This window comes from Cardiocondyla obscurior, linkage group LG05, assembly GCF_019399895.1.
Source record: "Cardiocondyla obscurior isolate alpha-2009 linkage group LG05, Cobs3.1, whole genome shotgun sequence".
NCBI classification, from domain to species: domain Eukaryota; kingdom Metazoa; phylum Arthropoda; class Insecta; order Hymenoptera; family Formicidae; genus Cardiocondyla; species Cardiocondyla obscurior.
Genome location: NC_091868.1, coordinates 8926451 through 8949298, shown reverse-complemented (window position 1 = coordinate 8949298; position 22848 = coordinate 8926451). Strand labels below are relative to the sequence as shown.

General features: G+C 38.2%; 1 protein-coding gene and 3 long non-coding RNA genes across 13 annotated transcripts in view; 1 reads left to right on the top strand and 3 right to left on the bottom strand.

The window, feature by feature from the left end:
• The window catches only part of LOC139102738 (uncharacterized), a 365092-nt gene extending 349637 nt beyond the window's left edge, over positions 1 to 15455 (bottom strand). For all 9 annotated transcript variants that reach the window (XR_011545749.1, XR_011545759.1, XR_011545755.1 and 6 more), the window contains exons 1-2: positions 15299 to 15455; positions 14969 to 15011 (exon numbers count right to left, since the gene is read on the bottom strand). This is a non-coding gene — a long non-coding RNA (uncharacterized lncRNA). The remainder of the gene's footprint in view (positions 1 to 14968; positions 15012 to 15298) is intronic.
• LOC139102734 (uncharacterized) lies at positions 7623 to 21025 on the top strand. Its single transcript, XM_070656854.1, has 3 exons — positions 7623 to 8322; positions 16772 to 16963; positions 18558 to 21025. Exons 1-3 carry the CDS (start codon positions 8238 to 8240, stop codon positions 18881 to 18883), a joined length of 603 nt encoding a protein of 200 aa, XP_070512955.1. The 5' UTR covers positions 7623 to 8237; the 3' UTR covers positions 18884 to 21025.
• LOC139102742 (uncharacterized) lies at positions 15544 to 16774 on the bottom strand. Its single transcript, XR_011545769.1, has 2 exons — positions 15725 to 16774; positions 15544 to 15592 (listed from the first exon to the last, which is right to left on the bottom strand). It is a non-coding gene; the product is annotated as an uncharacterized lncRNA (long non-coding RNA).
• On the bottom strand, positions 20955 to 22827 carry LOC139102741 (uncharacterized). Of its 2 annotated transcripts, XR_011545768.1 has the most exons (5): positions 22665 to 22827; positions 22368 to 22429; positions 21339 to 21817; positions 21126 to 21164; positions 20955 to 21046 (listed from the first exon to the last, which is right to left on the bottom strand). It is a non-coding gene; the product is annotated as an uncharacterized lncRNA (long non-coding RNA). The 2 variants fall into 2 exon arrangements; XR_011545767.1 differs by lacking the exon at positions 22368 to 22429.
• Positions 22828 to 22848: the final 21 nt, after the last annotated feature.

The following is a 22848-nucleotide window of genomic DNA, read 5'->3' as shown; positions in this document are numbered from 1 at the left end:
CGAATATGGATTGATCCCGCAACATATGAGCTTGCTCGATATAGACAGAAATGGAGAAGCTTAATATTTAAACATTTCCTAGAAGTGTCGGTCTTGGTCAGCGCTTAATGGCGCTACCAAAGAAGATACTCCAACCGATGAGATACGCGAAAGTCGTAATCGATATCGAAAGTACCGAATTGATACGTAGGAATGGCATATATGAAGATATTTCCGAACTCCAGCTAACGACTATCACAGGCAAGAAAAAGAAAGAGAGAGAGAGAGAGAGAAAGACACAAAAAGACAAATGGGAGTTAAATTATGAATTTAACCCGATTTCTTTATCCGCAAAGCTCGAGTGACAACATAACGACTCAGCGGCGTCATGAGTGTCAGGCAAATCCTCACCTAAAAATCAACAAATACGCGGCGGCTGCATCGCGAAATCCTTTTCGGCCTACTCTTATGAGTTTTGTTTATCTCCGGGATGCGCCTCTAAAAAGCAGAAAAATTCGCCGGCTTCTTCGGCTGTGCGGTATCGCGGTATTGAATTTTTACACGACTGGCCTTATCTAATCTGTACGAGTTCAATCCTCCCTCGTATTGCAAAACGGTCTTTTGTCCGCAGGTTACCCGAGATATTAATGCTTTTTGGCAGGTGCGGCCTACAATCGATAAAATTATCGTATTTCACGGAGAGCAATTCCTCGGTGTATTGCATTATTACCGGCGCATGCTCATTCGTCGCGCTATGATTGTATTCTCACGTAACGGGGCGGGAATAATCATCGTTCTACGTAATAACAATATAATTTCTAAATAATTAGGCGCGATGAAATGACTCATTATAATGTGCGTGTATAAGATGTCACAGTCCAGGTTTTTTTTTTTTTTTCACTGTCAGTAAATGGTACGTGAGTAAGTAAAAGCTTATAAGTAAGCTTTTCAATAGTCTTTTATATATCATCGTTTAGATTCGTGGTAAGTATTAGCGGTTGTAATTGGCTACAGAGAAGGGAGCAAGAAAATAATTTCCCATATCCCACTAGATTAACGTAGAGTTGATTTTTAATCGTTTCCGACATGATACGCGTCAAAGAAACATTCACGGCAACATGAACGTGTAGCAATCTGACGCAAATGCGATAACTCAGTTGGATAATTTAATTATTTTCCAATCAGCGCTGAGTAATCTCGAGAATCGCAGATTACTTGTCTATCGAACGAGCCGATAAATTGATACTAGCATCTAAAGTACCGTTTCTGTAACGCAAATCTTTACGGAATATACAATAATTGTAATTTTTGTTATTCTTCGACCCGAGTGATTAGAAATCTTTCGCTCTGTTTAAGAAATTATAATTGTTGGAGATATACAATCTTTATATTATTTTCGGGCACATGACGGTTTGTTATCGTCACCCTATTCGATAAGTGTGGCTTATCACTTAAGCAGCCTTGCACAAAGATAAAAATAGAAATATTATTTTCGGCAAACGTATCGTTAAACTTAAAAAAAAAATCCTGATTTGTTCTAGTCTCCTATCTTAAAAAGTTGGTGTGTTACGCATGCTTTTTAATTGCTGCCCAAAGATAGATAAAGTTGTAAGAAAAAAAAAAAAAAAAATTTAATTAATTAATAATTAAATAAAAAATTTTTTTTTTTTTCCTTACTTTTCTTACACGTTTAAACATCCTAGTTCTAACCATGGTGTTTAAACGTGTAAGAAAAGTGAAGAAAGAAAAAAAAAAATTTTTAATTAATTATTAATTAATTAATTTTTTTTTTTTTTCTTACAACTTTATCTATCTTTGGGCAGCAATTAACAAGCATGCGTAACGCACCAACTTTTTAAGATAGGATAAGGAGGATTCAATTATCGATCGATAAAAATAAATATTTAAATTGCGCCAATTAATCATCGTACAGATGACAAAAGCAAACGTGTATACGACGGCGTAATTTTAAAGACGATAACCCGAAATGCAAAACAAATTTTAAATATATTATTTCATCACGGTTGAATTAATGATGGAAAAAGACGAATTATCGCAAACGCTAAAACAACTTACATAAGTTGATTCTTAGATCTCGCTATAGATAATGCTATAAGAAGCGTAATAGAAACGTGGAAGTTCTTTGCGCACTTTATAGTTCGTCGTATAAAAGATTGCTGTATTCAATGCTAATGTATTAGATATTGTAAAACCTTGGTAGCATATATTAAATATGAAAAGAAAAAAAACCATTATCGATATTTTAAAAGACTTTATCACGAATTGTTTTCGCTCCAAGTATCCGCGTTAACAAGTTTCTATTTAAGATCCTATCTTTATCGCATAAATTACGAACTATATAAAAAAAAAATTATTTTTTAATTTCCTAATTCTAAAGTTATAAATTTTATTGCCCACAAAATCGGATTCGTCAACGTTTTCCCAATATGCGTGATCTATTCTATCGCACCAAATCCGGTGTGGAGCTTTGATTAGTATAAATGCATTTCTTATACCTACTTTTTGCTTAATTCACGTCAAATATTCATCTAATGAATCACTTTTATCGCGTTAATGCAAAGTGTTCTGTGCGACTGCCAAGGCAAATTAAAAATGTCTCGCTGATAAATCGAACGAAAAGCGTAAATGCAATGTCGCGAAGTATATTTTGAGAGTCGATTATTTTTAGGCCGAATGTTTCAGCGCTGTTCAAGCACGATAAAATAAATTATGTATGCTTTCCTCCTCTCTTTCATTTACCTTCTATTATTAATATGAATATTTATCATAATTCTTTTTATAATCTTTCAAAATATTTGCGAGGGATCATTGACGTAAACTAGTTCGACATAGATGTAACAAATGTACATTTCTGATAAATAACAGTATATTTGCCAGAAAAAGAAAAAAAAAATAGCGTCCAAGTTAAGCTTTAATTAAATAAAAAATTATTTTATTTTATTCCTGACATGTTAATTTCTGCAGTTATTTAATATGCCTAATGAGCTACCTACTGACACTAACTTTCCCCAGGCGGATTCGATACCGCTCGAACATTTTGACATGCGTTTTCCGTATCGTATCAATCGAGGAACATATGCGAGATCGCAATCTCCGCCGCACGAGGAAATCCAGTAACGAATTTTGTAATTGCGCCCATGAGATACGCGGGTAATTATTTTTTCTTTTTTTTTTTTCTGTTGCGAGATAACGTCCGACACGTAGCACGCGCAATTCCGCGAAAATTAATGAGAATCTTATGGATACCGCCGGTGAGAATAAATACCGAGTGCTTATTTTGAAGAGCTGGCGCCGGAGGATACGTTAATGTGCGCGCGGCGTCTTCGTAATTAAAAAGTCGGTAATCCTCGTCAGCTGATATCGATTCCGCAAACATCGCCCGGCGCTAGAGCGGCAAATATTAAACGGAGGAGAAAAAAAAAAAATATACGCGTGTCCCACTTTATCGTACATATAAGACGCTTGCGTCGTTTCGCCTTTGAGATACGAGCGATTGAACGATATAGGAGTGTCGTTAGTGCAAATACATTACGATATCGGAGATCAAACGCGGCACGTAAGGTAAAATACTAAAAAAAGAAAAGGGAAAAAAAAACTCGAGGCTTACGTTGCTCGGTATACCGGGCGATACTTTTAACATATAAATCTCCCAAAAGCTTCCGGAACAATGGGTATCGCGATATCAGAGGTATATAATTGCTCGATATATTTGACGGCCGTGCATTTGACGATCGGATGACGACGGATAATATACGATATATCACGCGAGAGAGAGCATTCAGATATCGTGCGCGAGCATTGCGTAATGCGAAAATGTCAGGTGTTCAGATTAGCATAAGACAACAGTGGATGCAGAGCCGAAACGCCGCGGTCCAACGAGCGTAAGTCCAATGCGCGACAAGAAAGCCGCGAAACTAAACCTGGCGCGAAGCACCGCGAATTCATGTTAAGTTTTCTTCCACGTGTTTGGATTTCAGTTAGAAAATCAGCCGCAGACAAGCGACACGTTGCGAAACTTGCATATATTCATCGTCCGTCAACACGCGCATCATCTCCGTATTAAAAAAAAAAATAAAAAAAAACACGCAATGCCTGTGTTCAGTTAGTAAAAAAAAAAAAAAAAAAAAAATATGTTTTTCTATCCGCCTTCGATCATTAAACACTTTGTGTAATGCAATACGTGTGATCGTAAATTCCACCCAACAAATGTCAGTCATTCTGTACTTAACATTTGGTGTCTATTGTTCACGCCATTTCGTTTTGCATTTGCGAATTGACAAAGTATGAAACATAGAACCGAGATAATAAAAAATAGATAATAAAAAAAAATATATATAATAATAAGAAATTAATTGCGTTTTGACGTTCGCTCGCTGATGGATTCTTACGAAATCTACGTGTATCGTCGACGCTACGAATCATCATATCCGGACAATCGTGATTAAAAAAGCGCGTTGATCTCTCGCGCTGCCGAAACGCGCCGTTATCGCGACGGATAGCCCTAAGATGTAATGAGTCATCGCGGATGTATCGCCAACACCGCAAGATACATCGTAGAAATATGAGATGCTTGTTAGTGTCGTTTTAGGTGGCTCGTTACCGCCGGTAGCTCTATGTCAAGTATCGCATAAGTTAGTCTTGACGCGTGACACTCGCGTAATACCGCGCGAAGCGGGAAGAATTATGAAAGAATGTAGGAGAAAAAGGGAGCCGCCGAGAAAGAAAGTGAGAGAGAGAAAGAGACACGTCGATTACAAACTGCTATATGACTCTGACATATTTCCCCATATTGGTCTAGACAGCTAAAGTTTTAAAGAACAGCTTTAAATCCCTCTCCCCCTGGTACAGTAAGCACGACAAAAAAAAAAGAAAAAAAAGGAAAAAAAATATTCCGTCGTTCGATCATTCATTTTTGGAGTGGAGTTTATTCATTCTAAAAATATCGAAAATATATCACGTTATTGGGAAATATTCTTTTTTTTTTTTTTTTTTTACCGCCATCGGTTTTATTATACACGCTGCAAGTTTCCGCGCGGCCATTTCTCGTCAACAAATCGATAAAACTCGGAAGAATCAATTTATTAGCAATGCACATCTCGTACCGTATGCGTAAGCAATAATATATGTCAATCCATTCGTCGCCTGCTGGGAATAGCAACAAGTAGCTGCGTGTTATAAACTGAAAACACCGATGCGCGTGCGACTGCATAGCGCAGCGCATTTGTTCACGACGCGTATACCCGCACGCGCAAGTTTATGAATTATTATTGCACACAAGAATACGTTGTTTACTGCGCATTGTGCGCAGTGGTTTATACTAGCCTGGTATTACGTTCTTGATGTTGCGATAAGGTATATGAAATGTTAAATCCCGGCTTTACTCGTTACGAAAATACTTGGCGCGCGCTAGGAATTAGCGCGTGCGGGCTCAACTGTGCATATGCACGCAGACGGGAAGATTATGCTAATTCAGTGGCAGTGATTTGCCGGTGTGCGGTGACGTACGGATTTGCGGATGACTAAACACGACTCGGAGAAACGAAAATTCGAACAAAGATCGCTAGAGATCGAAGTCTTACAAATTATAATAAATAACGCTACGCGCGGTCGATTGTTACGTTTGAATTAATTTCCCACCTTAATCAATTAACAAAGAGCGGTTTCTCAGGCTTTCGATTAAAAAAACGCGAAAATACTTTATCAGTTCTTGCAGGCCAGACCTACGAGTCTTCGCCGTGGCATTAGATCAGCGATGACATCACAATAAATAACGCAACAGTGACATAACGGCCGCAACAATAAAGATGTGCATTTCGTCAAGGTCTATTTGATGGAAAATGCAAGCGTTTCCTATCCACGTGTCGTTAGTTAAAACACGAAGTTTTCAAAAATGCAAATTGGCAGAAATAAAATCGTCGAGGACGTTAGAAAATGGATAACATAATAATATATTAACATGCAAAACCGATTCGAGTCTTGCGCGTCTGCGGTTACGTACACTTCGGTTTTACCGTGTCTTGGATAAAATAGCATCGGGACAACGACCCAATCGTTGAATCTGAGAATAATACTAGATAAATCATGCTAAAGATACCGCCTCAAGGTCTGTTACTTCAATTTTAAGGCCGTCGCGGTAAAAAAAGATATATTGTTTGCAAAACTTATCGCGTGGATGGACGGTGACACGGAAGAACGCTGCGTACGTCGTTATCACATCGATATTTTTACTCGATCGTCTCGATCGTTTACAACCAGATTAGCACGATTACTGACGGAAGAAGTTTTATCGTAAATGATAAAAATAGCCTATCGCAAATCAGCGTTACATTTTCCTTCGCTGTAGAGCCGCGAATTTACATCAATAATACGGCAATTAAAATAAAACGCACGCAAGTAAGTCATTATGTCGCGACGATTTCTTTCCAGGAAAATTTCTGACGCGCTGGAATTTTCATTGAGTTTTCACGCTCTTTTCGTATCGTCTATCGTTTCGTAATAGATAATAGTCTTTTCGTCATCGTGATTAAATGATTTCCTTATCAACAGAAAGATCATATGATTCTCATTAATCATTACCTCGAACGCATTGCGTCGTACCAATAAAAACATACAAATTCTTATTAAAAAAAAAAAAAATTATATAAATTACTTCCTCAATTTTCTTGTTTATTAGTTTTTATTACGTAAAATTAAAAAAAAAAAAAAATTAAAAATGCACATCTATTTTGAGGAGTATAACATCGAGAACTTTACCTTAAGCTCGGCGTCGGACTATGCACACATTCGCAATTTACGATTCCAGGATTCGTATAGTTCGCGAATAGTGGAGAGAAAATTTGCCAAATTCACACTCGTGGTTCGTCATTTGCGCTGATTCACCGGCAAAGTAATTTTTCGATAAGATCAAAGGATACGACTCGTCACGCGAATTATAAAATAATAATAATATACAAATTGCGAATATGGAAATTCCACGCCAGCGAATAACTAATTTTCGGCAAATTGCCACAAATCACGAATCGTGAAATGCAAATCGCGAATATCACTTACATTAGTCTAGCGCCGGCTTTAGCAAGAACTGATAAGTCTGCTAATTTACCGCTAGAACGAAATACACAAAATTTCGCGTTGAAGTTATTATAATTGCTGCGCAAGTTTCTAAATATCTTTCCGCCATTTCTACACAAAATGTTACAAGATAAAGAAAAAAAAACATTCATAATTCTAGCAACTTTATAGATTCATAAATATCTGTTGTCTCTCCCATTTTGTGTATAAAAATAAAATTACAGCCATGTGATAGAAAGGCAGGACGTGATTAATAATAATTTAACTACGTAATATATTCTAAGTGTTTTTCGACACTGCCTTTATTCTAATTTTTCTTACGTTTAATTTATATATAAATAATTTAAAAATATCTCGAACATTTTTTTTTTTTATTTAAAACATTATCCGCGTTAAATCTGACCCTTATTTTTCAATGTCGTATTCGTCAAGTAATTAGAGTTTATTGAAGAATTAAAAAAATCCCCAAAGTCTAAATGAGCCTTATTACGATACCGTTTAAATACCGCAGACTTAATCAACGAGGGTATCAGAAATACCAATTCTATTCATAGTGCTGATCAGAGAATTGAGAATAATGAAGAATTACAAGCGTGACACCTACATCGTTCCACAAAAGTGGGGACAAAGGGACAGCGGAGGCGAGGGCCACGCTGCTTCATCGAAAAGCGAGAATTTCAAGCTCTCTTTAGCAGCAACGCGCATCAGAGAGCGAGCAGAAACGGGCCGTCCCGCAACGGAGGCGCGTTCGTGGTGGGGTGTCAGCCGCGGCTTATCTGGCGACTTTATGTATATTACGATACCCGAGGCAGGAACACGAGCAGTTCACTCAGTTCACCGCTGGCTAACCGGTCGGGGAAGTCGGCGAGGCCGAGTCGTTCGCGCGGCGCGTCTCCGCCGAGTTTATGGAATAAAAGAGTGGAAAAAGTGTGGTTCGTTCGCTTTTTAAACGGAAACCCATGCGCACCCTCGCCCTATCCTTCCTCTTAATTTTTCCCGCGTTTGTCACGTGTGCGCGATAAACAACGTCGCGCGAGCTTTGTTCATGCCCGGCAATCGCGTACCCACGTGAACGTCAACGTTAGTGCAGAGATCCGGCCGGGACAGTTCGATAAATTAAATTCAACAGAGCACGTCGGCGTGCTGCCCAAAGGACACTTTGACGCAAAATGATCGCTCTCGTGTGGAGCTTTTTCGCCATCGTCTCGTTCCTCGTGGCGAGTAATCAAGCCTTCCTAAATGCCCCCATACCAGGTATGTACCTTCAAAGTTTCGCAACGTATTTATTCGGAAGTGTCCTCGAACCGACGCGTAATGAGCAACGCGAAACCTAGTCATTCATTGCGCAAGTTTTTTTTTTTTTTGCACCGGACGCTACGTTGTTTTCAAAGAATTTGCACGTTAACGATGAGAATCGAAGTCGTAGTCGCGAATGTCGTTTCTAGCTTTCTGTATTCATCAAGGGCATGGATCAATTTTGCAAGAGCCGCGACGGTTAGATGACGGTCTACTTCGAGTTTCAGTATCGGTACGAATTATCTATTGACATTATATATTGATCACGCGATCGAATTAAAATTGCTAAAACCCGTAAACGACTGCGCGGCGCGACGTATGTTATCTTTAAAATTAACAGTAGGCATTTTAAAGTCTCGCTTTAACTGTCGAAAGCAAAGCATGCACATTAATTACCGTGCATGATTGGGGAAAAAAAAAATTAAATTATGATATAAGATTTTATAATACGTTCGAAGAAGTCTGGTTCGTTGGACCATGCCTCAATCGATTAAGCTACAAATATAGAGAACGATATATTATTGAAAGCGTGACGTAATCTATACGATTATAAGATCTCGGTGATTCGACTCGGGTCTAATCCGTCTTATCAAATCTTAATTTTTCGTAATCAATCGGCGAATATATTAGACAATCGATGCATATGCTAACCGAGTTTCTTTTTCTATCAAAAGAAGTTGAAGAATTTTTTGAAGAATTAAAATGATTCGCAGCTCCAAGCGCGATTTAAACAGACAGACTCCGCGGAGAGGATAGTGTAAAGTGCCGAAAAATCACGCGCGCGGCGTGTGATAAAAGCCGTGGTTCATTAATAAAAATACATTGTAATAATTTAACACGTCTGAGCAATGTCGATGTGGCGACTTTTTCGATACTCGGGTTCTGAATAATCCATGCCCCGTGTATGTATCCAGAGAATGCCGTCGTTTTCGTCGTGACACAATTTTTATAAAAAGATCGGACGCAACAGAATTTCTCAAATATTTTAAATCCCACACGCTGCCTTATCTTGCTATTGTTAACCCGGCGCACTTAATTTTTTTCTTTATTGCACGATAATTGTACGGACGTGAATCGTGAAATCCGTCGAAAATATTGCATGCTGCTTATTAATAATATAACTGGGTCTTAAGGGAATTATCGTGTGTGATAAAAGGTCAGCTCAAAACTTTCTAATATCGATCGTAAGATATCCAAACTGTATGCAGAATATCTTTCAAATTTTTTATCCAACCGGTCAGGTAACTCGACTAGACGCTAGTTAACGGATGTACGGGCATATGTATGTGGAATCACACACATAACGTTCGCGTTACTAAATATAGAAGTACAAAAGCGACAAGGAAACCGTTATATCTGTCTCTAGCATCGAACACATCCTGTAAAGCCTAAGCATGCAATCGCGATTCGAACGCTTAAAGGCACGAAAACGTGCGTTTTCTCGCTGTCTTGTCTAAAAAAAATCATTCCTGGATTCGGTAAGGAATTTATCGTCGAAGCCAGCGTCGCGGTAACGTGGCCCGCGGATTGAAAACGGTAAAAACGAACTATGTTCACCGAATTCTTGCGTAATTCTTTTTTAGCCCACCCGTAACCAGATATTTTTATCATTATTAACATTAATACGCGATTAGTTGAATAGTAACATTTATCTCCGTGTGTGCATTGTAGATGTTGTGTCGTTGCAAAAGGTAGGTCTCGATATCGCGATTTGTAAATTATCTATCGAAGTTATGCGCGTCGTATAAAGTTGCTCGTGCATCGTACAATGTCTTACACACACTTGACTTTGAAATACTTCAGTAGGGCTCTATCTTAAAAGTATGCACGAACTTAAATGAAAGGGAGAGAAAGAAAGAGAGAGAAAGAGAAAAGACAATATCCGATATTATCTCTTCAGAGAATGACACTCGTCAGTACGTGTTCGCTGACAATGCTCTTGGTACTCTCTTAAACCTACCTAACAATACTTCCGATAATAATACACAGTGATCACGGAACTTGAAACGCTGCCAAGGAGACTACGCCGGACTTGGTCGCAAAAAGTACAGTTACGGAGCACGAAAACTTCCTGGGCGAATAAAGTTCCGGATAATTTCGCGATTCTCCGGATACAATTGTACTCTTCAATTACAATTAAACGTGCTTCCACGTTCTATTTCGGAAAACTACCACAATCGAATCATTAAGTAGAATCACGGTAGCGGCACTCAGCGTAACATTTTCTTTATACCGCGAAAACTTTTCTACTTACAAATGTAACGGAGGTTCGTTCTTGCAGGCGGTGAACTTTATTTCTATCAACGACAAATGTGAAGTATGTCAAAATTTTTTAATCTAACAATAAGGGTAAAAATGCAGCTCTGTATATTTCTATTCGATCGAGACTTCGTTTGTCGCGTTTTCATATATTATTTCTGGCGTCGTAAGTTTAAGTTCAAAACCGTACTTATGCGTTTTAATTTAATTCGCCCAACGCAAAATTACAAAATGGTAATGCCACCAGAGAGGGAATTCCGTTGACGAGTACTGATATGATATCGCGGCGACGGCATCATGTAAACTTAAATATAGAAACATACTTTTGTGTATTCCACTTTAACTTATCCAAGGTAAAAGTACAAAATGGCAATAACATTTTGTACAGCCGAAAAGGAAACTTCGTTTGCAAGAACCGATGCAATTAATGTCGCGGTGACGTCGCACGGCGCGGGATCTTGTTTTGCTAATTGTATCTCGAAAGATATTAAATTTAGACGTTGACGATTACTCGATACCGATCGATTCGCGCCTATACGTACGCGTGCCGTTCTTTTTGCCGAGTCACAATTTTAGCTAGACTCAGCCTCTTAACGGAACAAAGACGCGGTCTACAAAAATGGAGCGGGCGGGCAAAGACGCGAGCGAGATAACAGGTCCGAGAAGCTGAGGCTGTGCAAAACTTGAACACGACCGATACTTCCGAAGGTCAGGAGACCGAATCGAGCGGTTCCTGATACCGAAGGCTGCTGCGGGAGAGTAAAAAAAAATTTAAAACTTAAATCAACGCGTTTTATGCAAAACGCCGGAATTTTGCGATTGCAGCCAGACTGTTTTCCGCGACGTATCTCGGTTCTTACGTCACTTGTTTACACCGACTGATTTGATTACCTAGTAAGAAATAATTATGCACGTGTATAGACGACCCTATTCCTGCTCCGTTTTTTCCGTTTTTCCTCCTTTTACGCACGAAAAGAAATACATATATGTGTATACAAGGTGTTCCACAGTAAACGGACGCTTTATCAACAGGTAGAACTTATCGGGACAGATAAAAAAAAAAGTCCTGCACCATTATCAAGAAGTAAATTAAAATGTTTAGCTTAAGAGCAAGGACCGACAGCGCTATTCGCCTGTCGCGCTCACTCATCCGCAGCTTTCTCGTCGTTCTTACTCTAGACATTTTAATTTTCTTCTCAATAACGATCAACAATGTTATAAAATGATATGGGACTTTTCTTATTGTCTCGATAAGTTCTATCTTTCCCTGATAAAGTGTCCGTTTACCGTGTGACACCCTGTATAATGATATACTGCATTTTAATACGATAACAGGCGCAAAATTGGCCTATTATGAAACGTCAAAGGTCGATTTTCAATTATTCAGTGATTACGTAAAATAGGGGAGGGGGGGTTTTAACTGTTGATGGAGCAAACAACGTTATCACGGTGGGTACCATCGAAACTATGTTCGAGAAACGCGGAAACCGTCGACACGTTTTATAGGAGTCCATTTATTCGATCTAATTACAATGAAAATTGTTATGAATAAATTCTAATAATTAATAAATATTTTTCCACTTTATAACGTCAGAGTTTTAAATCAACTTCAAGTTTTATACTTCGCTTCAAGCTATCTTCGAATTGCGACGAATAGAAAATATTTCGCGTGCCCTTAACAAATAATATGCAACTTAAATTCAAGGGTTCGACTCGTCTAGTAATGCTTCCACCTATCGAATATATGTGATATCATAAAACATAATTTCCAGGATACCGCGAGTGAGTCCAATCGATTAAGTCAGCAAAACCGCAACGTGAGGCATTCTTTCTTTTTATTACGGTTTATTCCTACGATCTTCGCGAGACTATCCGGCGGATATCATAAAATATTACTCGTCGCTACCGTTAGCGATTTATCTCGATTTCGTAGCTGCCCGAAGTTTCGCAAATATTTCGATCAGCCCGGTGTCTCCGTAACCACGATGTAGTACTTGCGTCAGGTAAAACTTTATAAACAACATCCACGCGACAGAAGTCGTTTTCACAAGGAGACGCTTGAACACGAAGACTTTAAGCAGACTCCTCGTTGCCAAGCTCAGAAGTTTACGTGAAGAGTTTATCAGTGCGAAACGACGTGCATATTATACGCACGTATAATGCCCCTTAACAATTACACGATAAACTTGCGGCAATGCCACGCGCTGGCGTTTCAATTATTTCCTCGTTATTTATTTTATCATAATTAAAAAGTTCAGCGCGTCGCGTCACTTAAATTAAAATCTTTCGTGTACGTTTAGCGTTTGGTATTTTCAAGGATGAATACAAATAAGCGCGAAACCGGTCTTGAACTCCATTTAGAGTGTAGATGCCGAGGGTAAAAAAAGAAACGTACGGGAATGGAGTTAACGAGCTTTAAGTATCTTGTCAGATAAGTAACAAAGTCGCGGTGTCTCTTTCCAATTGCGTCCCTCTCCCGAGATAAACTGCATTTGTATCGTTGCATATTAGATAAGAAATTGTATGATTATCATGCCAAACAAACAAAGGCTGTCAACGATACCGCGAGTCAATCGACGAGCAGATCGAGCTTCGACACGTGACGCGATCATAGATGCATTGCAAAAAAATCAAATATAAATTATTCATTACAATAGATGTAAATTGCCCAGTGCACGCAGCAAAAGAAGTTCCACAAAAATAATAGCTGCAAGAAATTCATGATTAATTCTGCGAATGTAAAAAAAAAATCGGTGATATTACAAAACTTACGTGCAACATTACATAATTCTTTTATTTTACATTAACAGAATTAATTATGAAATACCGACAATTATTATTTTTGTAAGTTTGTGAAATTCTTTCACAGCGCACACGGTGCAACTTTATACATACGTATTTATTATCGAGTAATTTATATGTAATTTTTTTACAAAACATAACTCCACGTTGCAAATCTGCATACGTAACGCGAGGTCTTGCGAGCTTCGCCGGTTATCGGTCACTAGTCATAGGTGAAAGATTTACATTTTGGGCGTAACCGTCTACATTAGGTTCGAACATTTGTACATCGATCGCGTGGAACGTGACTCGTGATCATAGTTAATTGTTAGGAAGAGGGAGAGAGACAGAAAGAGGCCGTTACATAAACGCGATGCCCGTCGCATAATATCGTAACGACGTTAATGATACCGTTTGCCACATGCACGTGCCCGACGTCTCGGCGATTGAAAACCATGAATAAAGACAGATTCGGGTTCTCTGATATGATTTGGCTGCTTTATTACTGGTGGTTACGTCAGTCATGCACGTTCTATAAAAATCGCACGAGTTCCATTCCGTCATGACTGTAATTACTTTTTATTTCTGCCAGTACAAGTCCGTTTTCGCAATCGTTTCTCATTAACGGAAAAACGTACGTGATTTATGAAACGTAAGCTTTGTAACTCGTAATTCGAACCGAACAAACTAGTAAGAATTAATAGATGAATATACATAATATGTAGTTACAATATCACGATGCATCTCTCCTCTCTCTCTCTCCCTCTTTCTGACTTAGACTTTAATTATGCACGAGCTTTAATAACAACCTACATAAATTAACCGAAATACTAAACGATTGTAGGTACGGAGAATTATGTCTACTGGGATCATATACTGAGTATTTCTTTTTTTTTATTATCATTATCAATTAATCAGAATTTACTAAAATATATTCGCGACTTATTATAAAATAAGCATATTAGATTGAATTTGTAGTTAACGTGGAAGCAACTTTAAGGTCCGTTACACGTTTTTGTACGCGAGTAACTTTGTTACAGAGCCGAGACAAAATCTAGTCGAGCAACGATGTTAATATAAGTAGCGGATAATTGTATCAGGGTAGAGACGTGAGATTCTGGAAGAATTAAGAGGCATCAACCACGCCTCACTTTAAGAAATTGTAGTAACAATATTGATGTTCTTTCTTTTTCTATCTTCTCCTCTCCTAACACTCTCTCTCTTTCTCTCTTTCGCTCTCTTTGAAAAGGAAAGCACGAGCTTCGATCAATTTTACGCTTCGCAACTTTACAACGCCTAACAATGAGCTAAAAATAGCAGAGAGCGGCGGTAAAATGTTCGCCATACGTGCAATCCTATTTTTAAAAAGGAGATGTAAAGATCTTTGTTGTTACCGATTTTTCGAAAGTTTTACTTCACTCCGGAGTGCCGCGTTGTATTAAAACCGCGTTTAATTACGCATTGTTAATTAATCTATATTTTTTAATTAATTTTGTTTTTATATTATGTTTTCATGTTGATATATTCCCCATAATTATGATATAAGAAAATTTTTCAGACTCACCGGTCGATGCGCAGCGGCGGAGTTTGATATAGCTGCGATGATTCTGAAACATAAAAATAAAATTTAAATTAAAGGAGGATGCTAAAGATAATGACTATAATTAAAAGAAAAATTTTAACGCGTCACTAATTTGTCAAAACTAAATATTTAATTAAACAATTATCTATTTTTTGAACAAGATCTTTAAAAGATTAAACATTTCAAAAATAAAAAATTCTTTCTTCTTACTAATTAGTTCTTTATTATTTCTAATTATAAATGAAACGTAAAAACAAGTTGGATGAACAGAAAAAAAATTGGTAATCTTATGGAATAAAAAATGATTCTTACCGGAACGTTGCTCCGCCGAAGCTTGATGCCCGTCCTGGGCCTCCTCCTCCTCTCAGATGGGACGTGAAGCCATCCTTCGCACAAGAAACTCGCGAAACCGCGCCCGAATTAATTATTCACACTTTTACATACGAGACTAAACGCCACTTGCGTTTCTATTCCAAAATCGACCGAATACTCAGCAACATTTCCGAAAAAAACCGACGAACCGGTTCGTTACTACTAATCTACTAATTTCGGCGATACGGAAACGCTAAAACGATCACTAATGTTCAGCAACAGAGTTTTTTTAATCTGAAACACACAAATAAGAAAATTAAATAAAGTGGTGTTTAAAATAATCACTAAGAATCATTAAGAAAAAAGTAATTTTTACAGGCGTAGTAGAAAACGTTAATTTAATAAAAGTAAAAAAATGATCCTTACCCACTCAGTTGCTCCGCTAAGGCAGGATGCCTCTCCAAGGCCTGCTCCTCCTCTCAGAAACACGGGGGAAGACGTCCAGAATGAATCCAACCAGTTCCTCCTTTCACGTTTTTAGTCGAATTTTTATTTAAACAAAGGAAAGGGATTTAGATTAAATAAAGATCTTCTATTCTTAGCATACTAAGAGCCCCACTACTACGATAAAGCCGTACGCACAAGAAAAAATTACTTTACAATAAAAAGTCAAGTAATACGCATATTGTAAGAACGTGTAGAGACGTAGATGGACACGAGGAAGTTACAATCGTCGCGTATACATAAGTATTAAATACTCTAGGCAAGGTATCCGATACAGAGATACTATTCGTGTACAAATCACCGATTAGAAAAGCTATATAACATGGACCGAAAGCTTTATTCGCGAATTACTTCGTAACCACGTGCGTATGGAGCTCCGCTCAGTTCCGGTATGTGCGCACTACTCCTTTCTCTCTCTCTCTCTCTCGGTCACGGAATACCGGAGTGGTGGGGGAAACGAGCGCGCGAGCCTATGCCGCCCGGATTTGTTTGTGTACATATCTCACCCCGTACCAAGGCTATTGCATCGCAGACGTTATAACGTTAAATAACGTTGCATATAAAATAAAATATTAACTATATAATATCCCAAAATTGTAACTAATGATGCATTGAAACATTTACCGATTAACACAATCATTTGTACTTAATGTGTATAAATGTATATATGATTTCCATTTTAAAAAATATAAAGTATTTAAAGCGCTTTTTAAGACAAGTACGTACATTCATTGGTAAAAATTATCACATGTAAAACAATTTTAATTTTTTTTTTTTTTTTTTCAAGTAGAAGACAATAAAAGTAATGCGTGTAAATGTAGCAATGCGATCATACATGTATGCATTATATTCATAAATGTATCTATAACGAACCGGAGAAATAACCGGGAACGACTCAAAAAGAGGAACTTATAAATACATACGCGTAGAGCTAAGTGCAATTAATTAAATGATCACAATTTGCCGCAGCTCACGCGGTGTCAAGTTACAGCATCGGTGCTGAAAGACGAATGGAGAGTAATAAGGCAACGCAGGGTGCAAACGACAATCATCGCACGGCCGACTCGAAATCCAACGACGATGTAGACGTCGACTTCTACTTATTTACGTACAAGGAGAAGGAGGAATACTCGGGGAATGACAGAGACGAGGAGGAGAGCGGTAAGAACATGAATCATGTTTGCTAGCGCACGAAAGAGAACTTCGTGGCAATAGCAGCGCGCACCTCGTGTCATCACGGATCATCATGCACTTTTTGCAGCTCGAGATCACGTTTCCGCGCATTCCTTCTTTCAATATTATATCATTTAACTAATTATTAATTACTCTCTAGAAACGAGACAGAATTAACTTGCGGAAAAATAGAGAACATTTCTGAGAAAGTACATAAAGTATACATATAAAGTCGTACATGTAATCTTATCATAATCTCGCATATCTCTTCAGGTGCTTTAAAGAGCCCCAAGCTGAGGCATCACACAACGGAAACGGAAAGATTAACATTAATTAATTAATTTTAATCAAGACGTGACTTGCAATGCTTCTTTGAACATTAATACGTATAGGCGATAATGAAAATAATCACTGCAAAATTCTACATTGCTTCCGTTAGTAACAAAATTTTAAATTGAGCTCTCCGAATCGCGCAATTCACGCCGTACGCGCCAAGGATTTATGCTAATGTGTAGTAGTTTCCATCTTCATTTGCATCGCCTTTCTGAGTTCGTATTGTTCACTGAAAGGCAGATATATCATTTGCTTCGACTACGGCGGCTAGCGTACGTGACCTTAGAATGGTGTGCGTCAAGTCACACATGAAACGCCGCAGCACGTATGAAGTGGATCACCGGACGGTGAGAACTGAGAGGGAACGCGTCTCACTACTACTTTCCCCACCCTCGGCGGCTGAGGAAGGGGACCGAGAGGGGTAAGTCACGTATGCTAGCCGCCGTCGTCGCAGCAAACGTCATATTTGTCTTTTAAGTGTATGTACATATCACATATTAACAGCCATCAAGAATGCTGTTTTGCGCATACACATTATCGATCAGAAAAAAATTTACTTTTTAAAACTTTACAATAATTACGTCGCAAAAATCAACAATGCAGATTATGCGTCTGATCGTACGAATATTAACTAATTTTTTACACTATTACCTGTCGCTTTTTTTATATACGGAGTAGTAAAAATATGCCACGTGTAATGACAAACAATATTTATAAATCTAATATACAAATATACGTTTAAAAAATTAATAATGAAACTTTTAGCACTTAACAAATACTTAAACGATGAAATATAAAACTTTAAATTCAATGGTTATCGTCTCATATTTTTATGGCTCCTTATAATAGACTATAAAAGAGTAATGCAATTTATGATTAAAGCTTCAGCTACTTAAGCCTTTTACAACTCAGGATGTTGCTTCCGCTTTGACTTAGTGAAAACAATACGTCAGAAACATCTCGTGATTCATTTCCGTTATGCGAGATACAATGCAACAAAATTTACAATAATTCTTAAATTCTATGTTTTAAATTCTATGTTATTTAAACTGATATTTACAGATGGAAACGTAGAGTATTTTTTTTGTTTTCTTTCATTGTTCTTGTACGCTATTCTGTCGTAATGCTCATTACACGAATGCCATTCTGATCGCATCTGTAATCTCTTCGCACGAGAGTAGTTTGCGAAATCGAGGCATTTCTGACGATTAACGAGCTGTTTGCTCACAGGTTTCCCATTTTGTTGTAGTCCACGCTGGCCTACAGAGCCCAGTGGATCCGTTGTCGATAATCTGGTATATCGGCTCGTTCGGCGGTTTGGTGTTGTTCTTCCTCGTTGTCAGCTGCTCTGAATGGTGCTGTCGACGAAGCGGTCGGCCTCTGGCGATGCCTTATACGCAACGTGCCGATACAATAAATACAGCCAGGATTGCAGAGTCGCCGCCACCGCCTTATCATCTGTTCGCTCCGCCTTCTTACGATTCCGTCAACTACGAAGACATCGTAGACAAAACGACCGGCAAGAAGCTGGACGTTTACGTGATCTCGGTACCGATCCACAAGCCGATAGTGTAGGAGCACGAACGAGACACATGGAAAAGGTTCATCTTGTTAACGTAGACCGATGACGGTTGACAGTTGATTGAGACGAAACAGTCTTGCGATCCCTTCGCCATAATCGCCGATAAGTTCGACGTTGAAGGGTTGAAAAAGACCATTCGAAAGCCGCAGTTGTTTTGACCGCCGTCGTTACAACCCTACAAAAAAAGACACATTCAGAAATTTCTTGAACTGATGTACAAAAGTAGCTTTAGAATGTGTTATTTAATTATAAAGCAATAAAGTATGATTAATGTAAACGGCCTGCGGAAAGTGGCGAATCAAGAGGTAGGGTATAAAATTTAATCGCTAATAAGTTTATGAGAACGTTGATCGTCTCATACACGGTAAAAATATATAGTTTGGATAGGTAGAAATAATGACGAATTACGTGTACATAAATAGAATCTAAAAACACGATTCAGTCACTGCCATTCTTAAACAAACCCACGACTTAGTAGTAAAATCAGAATTACCGTTCAACACCCTCTTTTATATACTTTAGAAATATATGTTACGTTTATAAAACTATGCGTCAATAAATTCGTACTAGTATATGCACCCAACGAGAAACTTACGTTTCTATTCTCGTCGATTTGTCGATTACGGTCGACGAAGTCACGCAAGATGTAGCATTATATATACAAATTAAGAGAACTTTACAAGTGATATTGTCGCATGTGATTGGCCCCAATCGCCTATCGACTCCGTCAATTAGGGACGATTAGTGCAGATATAAAATCGACTGACACGAGACGTTTCCCCGTAAACGATCCCCGTCGGGTAATAATTTAAGATAAGTAAATGTTTTCGCGGCACAACTACGCGAGCGCAATTAACTGATCGGGACAAAGAAGGACAGATGTGACTCCTTGCGTGAGCGGTAAATCGCAGGCGATTAATTACAAGTTAATGAACGTCGCATTTACGGAGTTGCCCCGCGGATCATTGTCGGAGAATACGCTCTTAACGCAAATTTAAATTCCGCAAATACGCGAAACGTCGGCGAGCATCGACGCAATTACGCTATGACGAATGTGCCATGTAAATCTTCAGATTGAAAGACATTCAAATTAAATTGATTGTGTCGTTTGTGCCAATACCGAAATACGAGACGTAGCATGCAACGAAATCTCGACGCAAGAGTTCGTTGTATCTAAATAGAATACATATAGTTTCATTGTGCTCATAAAAAAGAACCGAGTTTACAGAGAGCGGCTTGTAAGACATTGCGTTTATAAAACTGTAATAATGTATATAAAGATTGTATGTAATATATATCAAAGATTATATGCATATAGAATTATTTATATTATAAATGAAAATTAAGATGTTTATATCATATTTGCATTAATAGGATTAAAATGAGGCCTAATTATTGGATACGCAATAAATTCTAAAATATGCAATAACTGCTACAAGTATTCTTCTAATTTAATAATTCGAACTCTCGCGCAAGAGATAGTTGCGTAGTTAGTATCTAGTTTTAAGTACAATTCATAAGTACATGTGAAGAAGACGCATATGTTAAAACGTTATAATTAATAGCAAATTAATGTAATTAATGTCAATTACGATTACCGAAATAACAATCACGATTATCGACTATTGCGATAGAACCCGACCACTTCAAAGAAAACGCGCTGTTATAAAATTCAAAGAAAATATTTTACGATAATATACAATTTCTACTTGCAATCTACGAGATCCAAGAGAATCCCATTTCGTGTTTTTAATAACGTTGAAGAGCTGTAAAGGCGAAAATTACAAATACTGTGATTCACATAAAAACAACTAAGTGAATAAGGGATTGTTGAAACTGTGTCAGTAGTGTATTATCTTTTTCAAAGGGAACGATTCGTGTATTTTCTCTATCGCTATGAAAATTATTATTAACAGTTATCACTGTCGTAGCTGTACTTTTGACTGTGCTTGCGAAGTATTCTTGATCCTGTGGTTGAGAACGTGTCGCGATTCCAATTCGCGTTATTCGTAAGACTTATGATATAACGGTGCGCGTGCGGGCCGTTGATATTTATTTTTTATACTTTTATACAGTTTATATATTTTTAAGCGTCCTTGGGTTACCAATAAAATTTCTTTCCTCGTAAAAAAAAAGCCAATTGCATTACTCACCACCTACAATCAAAAATATTTCATTAGTCATATTGAAAATCTCATTCCACTTAATTATTTAATAAATTTTCCAAAAAATTACCTGTTAAGATTTCTCGTACGTCACCGGGAAGTTCTTTTCCTGAAAAATAAAAATTAGCAACCTCGTGAAAATTATATTGCGCTGTAAAACATGTAGTGCCTGAAATTTGCTTTCGTTTACCGATTATTGCAACTTATCGATGATTTGTTATACATGGAAATCTTTGTGCTCAAAATTAAAGAATATATGCGATTAATATTCGACAATTTTTACCTTGTTCCGTGCATGCACGATTATTAATGTGTGCGTCGGCGTCGGGGCGTCAAATCTCAAAGTCCTCAGCCCATCGTCTTTAATTCTGCGTCCGGTACGCGGCAGTCCAAGGGGCTCTATCTTTCTCTTTCTGATTCATTGTGATGTCACGGCTCCAATTTTGCGATCGACGAGACGAGGTTCCTTACCTCGAACGAGACGCGATATCCGCGGCCAGTTTCCAGCTTTTCCCAACCTTACGTCGGCTCCTCTCACGAATCTGACGTGCGTTCGGTGCTCTCCTCCGGTAAACTCGAAGAATTCAAGACAAGAGGTCCGTGATCGCGGACCGGTAGTTCTTCCACATTCGCAATGTTCGCAACTCAAAGCGCAATGACGGCGGCGTCATTTACGCGCGCATTTGACGTCGTAATGTCGGTAACATTGACGAGCGAGCACTCGACATGACGTTAGCACTACTACCACTAATCTGAAAATGCCTGTAAATTCGAGAAATCTCTGCATTAATACTTTAATCGATTTTACCGTTTTATTCAACGGCAATTTAGAACATATAATTATTTATACAGAATAATAAAATATTTCTTCGCAATAAATAATTAATTTTTAATTTCGAGAATAATTATATCAAAGCCAGAATTTTCGGTTAAATCGTCGTAAATTGCACGGTTAGGTTAAATTGATTGCTCGCGATTTTCGCCTACAAGCGTCGCCTACTTTTCTTCGTCGAGGCTCGGAAAATAGGACTAATACCGGCACGAGTGACTCTCTGTCTCTCTCAGTAATTATTCGCAATGCGAATCTAATTATTGCGGATTTCATTGCCAATTGTCCGCAAGAGAAATCGTGCGAAACGCATCGGGAAAAAGAGCAGAAGCGCTGAAATAATTAGCAACGCAGCTAACCGACTATATTATACAGAATTTCTTTCTGAAATCGCATATCTTGGTTTCAGTCGCGAAAAACTCTCGGCATGAATTAATTTAGAACAAGTACAAGTGACCTTTCGCGTAAATGCGAATCACTTACCGTGGACTTCTCCAACGCGGAAATAGCATTTAAATCTTACTCCGCGTCTCCTGTACGCATTTCTAGAACACACAAACGGCACAAGCGAAATCGCGAAAAGTAAAGATTACGTTTGTGAAAAACGACAAGAAAATTTAAAACGGCTCTCCGATCGTATAACCTTGAATTATTAATATGCGAAAATATACCATTTTACTGACATGGATCGAATTACTATTTTTTATTTCGTATCGGAGAATAAAGATGAAGCAATAATTACATAAAATACAATTGTAAATGTTCAGATGGCTTAATTACCTTCAAATTAGTTCACGAAGTCCTCGGAGCCGAAACGAAGCCATGGTTGTAGCCGCTCGAAAAGGAAGGCGGAAGTTCGTTAGCACAGAAAGTTCAACTGTGAGAAGGAGAAGCGGATTGGTTTGCCGCGACCAATGGCGGCGCAGGGTCATGGCGACAACTTTCCACTGCGTCCGGTAATGTT